Source organism: Colius striatus, chromosome 16 (assembly GCF_028858725.1).
Source record: "Colius striatus isolate bColStr4 chromosome 16, bColStr4.1.hap1, whole genome shotgun sequence".
Taxonomy (NCBI): Eukaryota; Metazoa; Chordata; class Aves; order Coliiformes; family Coliidae; genus Colius; species Colius striatus.
This window is the reverse complement of record NC_084774.1, coordinates 17725276-17733721: the sequence shown is the minus strand read 5'-3', so window position 1 is coordinate 17733721 and position 8446 is coordinate 17725276. Positions and strand designations below refer to the sequence as shown.

Here is an 8446-nt window from a genome sequence, read left to right as displayed (position 1 = left end):
AGTGCATCTTCTCCTCTCCCTGCAGCCCCTCAGTGTCCCTGTGGCAGTGAGTGAGGGGGCCCAGCACTGAGCACAGCCCTGGAGCTGCAGCCCCTCAGTGTCCCTGTGGCAGTGAGTAAGGGGCCCAGCACTGAGCACAGCCCTGGAGCTGCAGCCTCCCCAGGGCCCAGCACAGGGGACAATCCCTGCCCTGGGGCTGCTGCCACCCCACTGCTGAGCCCAGCCAGGCTGCCACTGGCCTTCTTGCCCCCTTGGGCACTCTGCTGGCTCCTTGCCCTCGGGCAACCTCAGCCCATGGCCACATCCCTCTGAAGAACCTCCCTTCCCTCTACACACCAGCCAACATCACCACAGTGGCACCCACAGTGTGGCAGCAACACTGTCACCGTGGCAGCACCCATGGGGACACCCACACTGTGGCAGTAGCACCGTGTCACCCACCACAGCTGCACCAACCTCACCATAGCAGCACCAACCTCTCCACAGCTGCACCCACACTGCTGCAGTGGCACCCATCACCTCTAGGCTCATTTCAATTGCCAGAGACCTTTAATAGCACAGTGGGGGGACCCACACACAACACCCACATCCCTGGCACCGGCACAGGTGCTGTGGCACCTCACCACAGCATCAGCCACACCGTGTGGCTGAGCACCAGCTCTGCCTCCTCCTCCTCGCCCGGGGCCATGCAATGCCCCTTCCCACCCCCTCCAAGCTTCACCCCCGCCCCGCGGCCCCGCCGCTCTCCGCCTCCCCCGCCCCTTCCCCTCCCCGCAGCAGCTCCACCAGCTCCGCCGTGAGCCGATACCTCTTCCGCTCCCACCAAAAGTGAGTCGGGGGCTGCTCCGGCCCCTGCTCGTACTCGAAGCGGGACCCCCACTCCAGAGCCAGCGCCGAGCGCACCGGCCCCGCGCCCCCCGCCCGGCCCGGCGCCGGGTGGTACAAGCGCCCGTTCTCCGGCAGCATCACCAGCGCCTCGGGCCGGAACGGCACGGCCAGCCGCTCCCCGCCGCCGCAGAACGACAGCACGGCGCGGCGGGAGCAGGAGGAGGCTGAGGAGGAGGCGTCCGGGGGCAGGAGGCGGGTGAAGACGATGGGTCTGTGCTCGCAGCGCAGGAGGTTGCGCTCCGCGCCGCAGCGGGACACGAACGGGAATTCGCGCTCGTAGCGGCCGCTGCGGTTCCGCTCCAGCCGCGTGAAGAAGAACGTGAGGAAGGTCACGTCTGCCGGGATGGACCCTCATTAACCCGCGCCTCTCCTTAATTAACAGCCCCCCCTTTTAATTAAGCCGCATCGCCGCTCGTGGTTAGCCCGCTGGGAACGGCCGCTGCGGGGCTGCGAAGGGAGGGTGAGGAAGAAGAGGAGGAGGAAGGCAACGTCTGCTGGGATAAACCATCATTAACCCCTTCCCACAATTAACCTCCAGCACTCCTAATTAACCTAACCCTCCTAATTAACCTCCAGCCCCCTAACTAACCCTCAGTCCCCCCATGATTAACCCACTTGGAACTGCTGCAGTGCTGCTAAGGGAGGGTGAGGAAGAAGAAGATGAGGAAGGCAACGTCTGCTGGGATAAACCATCATTAACCCCTTCCCACAATTAACTCCGTGTGCTCCTAATTAACCTCCAACCCTCCTAATTAACCTCCAGCCCCCCTAACTAACCCCCAGTGTCCCCATGATTAACCCACTTGGAACAACTGCAGTTCTAAGGGAGGGTGAGGAAGAAGAAGATGAGGAGGAGGAAGGCAACGTTTGCTGGGATAAACCATCATTAACCCCTTCCCTGAATTAACTCCCTGTGCTCCTAATTAACCTCCAATCCCCCTAATTAACCTCCAACGCCCCTAACTAACCCCCAGTCCCCCCATGGTTAACCCCCTCAAAACAACCACTGCGATTCTAAGGGAGGGTGAGGAAGAAGAAGATGAGAAAGGCAACGTCTGCTGGGATAACCCCTTCCCACAATTAACCCCCAGTGCTCTTAATTAACCCCAACCCTCCTAATTTAACCTCCAACCCTCCTAATTAACCTCCAACCCTCAGTCCTCTCATGATTAAACCTGCTCAGAACAACCACTGCTAAGGGAGTGAGGAAGAGGAAGGTGATACCTGCCAGGATGGACCCTAAGTAACCCCACTAATCAACCCCTAAACCTCCTAATTAACTTCCACCCTCCTAATTAACCCCCAACTCTCCATAATTAACCCCAACCCTCCTAACTAACCCCCAATTCTCCATAATGAACCCTCCCATAGAGGCTGCCAGGGTTCAGCTCCAGGTGAGTGAGGAAGGCAACGTTAATTAATCTCACACCCTCCCCTAATTAACACCGGAGAAAGGGGGGGTGTTCCTTAATGGGAAAGCGATTTGAAGGGGCTGAGGGAGGTTTGGGGGGGAGTAGGGATCAGTGTTACCAAGTGCCTGGGAGCAATTAAGGGCAGGAAGTGGTTAATTAAAGTGGTGATTAATATGCAAATTAGGTTGAGAGGAGGATGTTTTGGCACCTACGAAGGCCATGAAGGGGATGAGAGTATCTTCTCCCCACCCCACAGCCCCCCAATACAGATGAGACCCCAAATAAAGATGAGTCTCAAAGACCCTAATTAAGGCTAAAACGCTACTGAATGGTGATGGGGAGGAGGGATTTTGGGGTGATTTGGTTTTTTGGAGGGGTTCTGAGGAGATTTGGGGGGGTTGGGGGGATTTTGATTGTTTTTGGAGAGAGTTGGAGGGGATTTGGGGTTTTTTGGGGGGGATTTGGGGGCTTTTGGGATTTTTGGGGGATTTATTTTGGGGGGACTGGAGAGGATTTGGGGGTTTCTGGGGGGCTTTTGTGTTTTTTTGGGGTGATTTGAGGGGATTTGGAGACTTTGGGGATTGTTTGGGGGGATATTTTGGGGGGTTTGGGTGGATTTTGACATTTTTGGGGGGGTTGGAGAGAATTTGGGGGCTTTTTGGGGGGGATTTGGGAGGTTTTGGGATGCTCTGGGGGGATTTGAGGGGGATTGTTGGGATTTGGGGGCTTTTGAGGTCGGGGGGAGTTGGGGTTTGGTTTTTTGGGGGGATTTGGGAGGCTTATTTGTGGGGGTTTTAGGGTGGGATTTGGGTCTTTGGAAGGGGTCAGAGAGGATCTGGGGGATAATTTTGGCGGGATTTTGGTTTTTGGGGGCATTTTGAGGCGTCATTTTTGAGGGGGAGGATTTGGGGGGGTTTTGGGGGGATCCCAGTACCTTTGAAGCAAGTGATGAAGTTCTTCACTTTGGTGTCATCCAGGAAAAGCTGCAGAAAAAAAGGGGAAAAGCCTCAAAATCCCAAAGCAGGTGCAAGGGCCAAATGGGATCTGGCTGGGATCCATCCAGGGGCCATCTGGGATCCATCCAGGGGCCATCCAGGCTCTGCCCTGGGTCCATTTACAGTCTTTTTATGGGGGTTTTGTCCAGGATCCATTTTGTCTCTGGGCTGGGATCCATCCAGGTTGTGTCCTGGGTCCATTTAGGGTCTTTTGGGGGGGGGGGGTTGTCCAGGATCTGTTTTGTCTCTGGGCTGGGATCCATCCAGGCTGTATCCTGGGTCTATTCAGAGCCTTTTGGGGAGGGGGAGGTTGCCTGGGATCCATTTGGGATCCATCCAGCCTCTGCTCTGGGTCCATTTAGGTCTTTTTGGGGGAGACTGTCCAGGATCTGTTTGGGTTCTGTGCTGGGATCCAGTTGGGATCCATCCAGCATCCATCCAGCCTCTATCCTGGGTCCGTTGAGGTCTTTTTTTTGGGGGGTTCTGCCCAGGATCCATTGGGGATCCTCTCGGATCCTTACAGACACCCCTTTAACCCTATAGACACCCACATATATCCCTAGAGACATCCCATAACCCTACTGACACTCATACAGACACCCCCTTAACCTTACAGACACCCCCTTAACCCTATAGACACCCACATAGATCCCTACAGACACCCCCATAACCCTACTGACACTCCTACGTACCCCTAGAGACACCCCCATAACCTTACAGACACCCCCTTAACCCTATAGACACCCCCATAGATCCCTATAGGCATCCCCCATAACCATATAGGCACCCACATATATCCCTATAGACACCCCCATAACCCTACTGACACACACACACGTATCCCTATAGACACACACATGACCATACAGACACCCCCATAACTCTGTAGGCACCCACATATATCCTTATAGGCATCCCCGAAGCCTATAGACACCATATATATCTCCCCATAGCCTTCTCATAGCCCCCCATAGCCTCCTCATAGCCCCCCATAGCCTTCTCATAGTCCCTATAGCCCCTTCATAGCCCCCCATAGCCTCCTCAGAGCCCCTATAGCCCCTTCATAGCCCCCCATAGCCCTCATAGCCCCCCATAGCCCCCTTATAGCCCATATAGCCCCCCGCAGCCCCCCACTGACGGGCTCCAGAGGGAACGAGCAGCACCGGCCAGACGCTTTTTATTCACACGCCGTGGGGGGAGGGGCGGGGGGTGGTGCCTCTGGACCCCTCCCCCCAATCTGGATTCCCCACGCCCCCGGCCCACGCGCGGGGAGGGTCCCACAGCCGCGGGGGTGGGGGGGCTCGGGGAGATGCTCGGAGTCGGCTTCATAATAAATAAAAGGCTGAAACGGAAAAAAAGGGGGGAAAAGGGGAAAAAGAGAGAGGGGAAATACAAAAGCTGAGGGGGGGAAGGGTTAAATGGGAACAGAGGAAGTGGGGACCCCTCCCGGCCCTGGGGGACCCCCCCCACACACCGGTGTCACCCCCCACTCTCCCCCTGTGCCCCCTCCCCCCCTCGCCTGGCAGTGAGCAGAGCTGGGAGGTAGCGCTGGGGGTCCCCCCACCCCGGGACCCCCCCTCACCCTGTGACATCCACCTCGGGGACCCCCTGCGCCTTGGGGACCCCCCCCACCTCGGTGACCCACCTTGAGGACCTCCCCCTGGGGACACGCATCTTGGGGATCCCCTCTCACCCTGGGGACCCTCCCTCCCTACTTTGGGGACACCCCCACCTTAGTGACACCCACCTTGGGGACTCCCCCACCTTAAGGACTCCCACTTTGGGGATGCCTCCCTTCAGTTTGGGGACCCCTCACCTTAAGGACACCCTCCCATTCAGTGACACCCCCCCCCCCCCCTTCCACCTTGGAGACATCCCCCTCAACTTTGGGGACCCCTCCCACCTTAAGGACTCCCACTTTGGGGACCCCTCCCCTGGGGACACCCACCACTTTGGGGACCCCCTTCCTTGTGACACCCACCTTGAAGACCCTCCACTTTGGGGACCCCCCCCTTTCCCCTCCATGGCTCCCCCAACCCCGAGGAGAAATCAGCATCTGGGTTGATAATTAGGGGCTTCTAATTAATAACTCTCTTTATACATCTCTGGACTCTGATGGGTGTCCTGTCCCACCCCACCCCCTCCCCACCCATGGGTGCTCCTGGGGTGCCCCCTCCCCTGTGGGTGCCCCCCACCCTCACCGTCCCATGTCACCCGAAGGCACTTGGGGGTGGCTTTGGGGGGCTTGGGGTGCACCTCCCGGTGCCAGGTGGGTGGGGATGGGGGAGATGAGGGCACTGGGGGGTCCAGGAGGGGGTGTTGGGTGCCACTGGGGGTGAGTGGGTGCTGGAGGAGGTGATGGGCACCAAGGTGGGTGCAAGAGGAGCAGGAGGAGATGATGGGTGCCAAGATGGGTCCAGGAAGACCAGGACAAGATGAGGGGGGCACCAAGATGGGTTGGGCAGGGGGAGGTGATGGGCACCAGAACGGGTCCAGGAGAAGCAAGATGGTGCCAAGATGGGATGGGCAGGAGCAGGAGGAGATGGTGGGCACCAAGATGGGTCAAGCTGGGCCAAGAAGAGATGAGGGACACCAGGAGTGGTTGGTCAGCACAGGAAGGAGATTGTGGGTGCCAAGGTGGGTCCAAGAGGACCAGAAGATAATGGGTGCCAAGATGGGCTGAGCAGGAGATAAGGGGCACCAAGATGGGTTGGGCAGGAGATGATGGGCACCAAAATGGGTCCAGGAGGACCAGGAGGAGATGATGGGTGCCAAGGTGGGTCAGGTAGAGCCAAGAAGAGATGAAAGGTGCCAAGGTGGGTTGATCAGGACCAGGAGGAGATGATGGGCACCAAAGATGGGTCCAGCAGGGCCAAGCAGATGTGAGGGGCATCGAGATGGTTCCAGGAGAAGTGGAGGGCATCATGAGTGGCAAAACATTCCCAGCAGGACCAGAAGGACAGGACAGATGCCAAGATGTGTCTGGCAGGACCGAGCAGAGATGGCAGGATGCCAAGATGAGTTGGGAAGGACCAGGAGGAGACAATGGGCACTGAGTCCAGCAGGGCCAAGCAGAGATGACAGGATGCCAAGATGGGTTGGTCAGGAGCAGGAGGAGGTGATGGGCACCAAGATGGTTTGGTCAGGAGCAGGAAGAGGTGATGGGCACCAAGATGGGTCCAGTAGGAGCAGGAGGAGGTGATGGGCACCAAGATGAGTCAGTCAGGAGGAGGTGATGGGCACCAAGATGGGTCCATCAGGAGCAGGAGGAGGTGATGGGTATGAAGACGAGTCAGTCGGGAGCAGGAGGAGCTGATGGGCACCAAGATGAGTTGGTTGGGATCAGGAGGAGATGATGGGCACCAAAACCAAGCAGCGATTCCAGATGCCAAGATGAGCTGGGCTGGACCAGAAGAGATGATGAGTGTCAAGATGTGTCTTTCAAAGCTGAGACGATGGGTCCTGTGGTGGGTCCAGCAGGGCCAAGCAGACATGGTGGTGCTGAGACAGGTCCTCTGGGGCCAGGGTCAGGTGAGATGGGTACAACGCTGCCGGGGATGGCCACCGTGACCTCCCCAGCTCCTCCAGCACCCCAAGGGTGGGCCACTGGCCACCACCAGCCACCCAGGGCACGGGGGGCATCCCCAGCACCCACTCCTGGGCCAATCCAGCTCCACCATGAGCCCCCATGGGCTGGGCCTCTCCTGGCACAGGGCCACTTGTCCCTCTGGTCCCCTGATGGACCTTCCCTGGGTGCTCCACTCCCGCACCAGCGGCTTCTCCCACCCCTGCGGGTGCCCACAGCTCCCAGCACCCTCCCCCGAGGCTGTCACCCACTCCCCAGCACACCAGGGCTGGAGGTGCCACTCGTCCCCCTCAGAGAGGTGGGCAGTGAGATGGCCAGAAGGTCGTGGGGTGGGGCCACTGTGGCGGGGTGAGCAGGCCACGAGCCGCCCAGCACCCTCCTCCCGCGGGGGTCCAGGCTGGTGCTGGAGGGGAGGGGGCTGAGGTGGGGCTATAGGACACCCTCCATGAAGCTGGTGTCCAGGTGCTGGATGAGCACCCGCAGGAAGGACATCTCCTTGCGGGTGTTCTCGAAGATGATCTGCGGGTCGTCCGACTGGCAGCGCAGGCAGTTGGGGGCCATCACCATGGCCAGGTTATTCACGTCCATCTTGGTGACGGCCACGTTGGCCGGCTGCACGAACACCTGGAGGAGCAGGAGCAGGGTGGGGATAGGGGAGCAACAGCTTGGACCTCCTGGTTCTCTGATGGAGGGTCACCATGGGGTCACCCCATATCAATGTGGGGAAACCCAGGTTACCTCAAGAGAGGAAACCAGGCTGGGAGGTCACTCTGTGGTGGGAGGAGAAAGGTGGTGATGGGTGAGGACCACATGGACCTTCTGGTTCTCAGATGAAGGGTCACCAGAAAGTCACCCCACATCAACATGGGGAACCCCAAGTTACCTCAAGAGAGGAAACCAGGGTGGGAGGTCATTCTGTGGTGGGAGGGGGAAGGTGATGATGGGGGAAAATCATGCTGGACCTCCTGGTTGCCAGATGAAGGGTCACCATGGGCTCACCCCACATCAATGTGGGGAACCTCAAGTTGTCTCAAGAGAGGAAACCCGGCTGGGAGGGCACTCTGGGATGGGAGGAGGAAGGTGGTGATGGGGGAGGACCACATGGACCTCCTGGTTCCTAGATGAGCTGAGGAACAATGTGGTGTTGCCTCAAAGACACTGACTTGGTGTTCTGGTTTAGCAAGGAGCAGCTTTTGGCTTAGTAACAGGGGGAGCGGGTTGCAGTGAAGACCCGGTAAAGAGTTTGCGGACTCTCCCCCGGCTCCTGGGTTCACACCCACCTCCGGCCCGGCTGGGCCAATCTGGCGCCTCTGCGATCACTATTTAGGGGACGGGAATTTGGAATGCGAGTTGGGAGGTGGAGAGTGATACAAGATGGAGGCCACCACGCGGGCCCTTCAGCCAGAGAAGGAGGAAGGAACGAGAAGCAGTAGACCGGAGACCCTTCTGCAAGCCGTGGCGAGAATACAAGCTGTGCCCCTGAAACCTATGGAGATTCGTGGCAGGACTGAGAGCCACCAACAGCTCCGTGTGGGTGAGCCCGAACGGGAGAGGGACTGTGTGGG

The 8446-nt window shown here is 58.6% G+C and overlaps 1 protein-coding gene across 1 annotated transcript; it reads right to left on the bottom strand.

Moving 5' to 3' along the window:
- Positions 1-532: 532 nt before the first annotated feature.
- On the bottom strand, positions 533-4969 carry LOC133626905 (UPF0598 protein C8orf82-like). The gene is made up of 4 exons (XM_062008890.1): positions 4878-4969; positions 3235-3281; positions 787-1223; positions 533-547 (listed from the first exon to the last, which is right to left on the bottom strand). The coding sequence occupies exons 1-4, from the start codon at positions 4967-4969 to the stop codon at positions 533-535; spliced, it is 591 nt and encodes a 196-aa protein (XP_061864874.1).
- Between the last annotated feature and the right edge of the window lie 3477 nt (positions 4970-8446).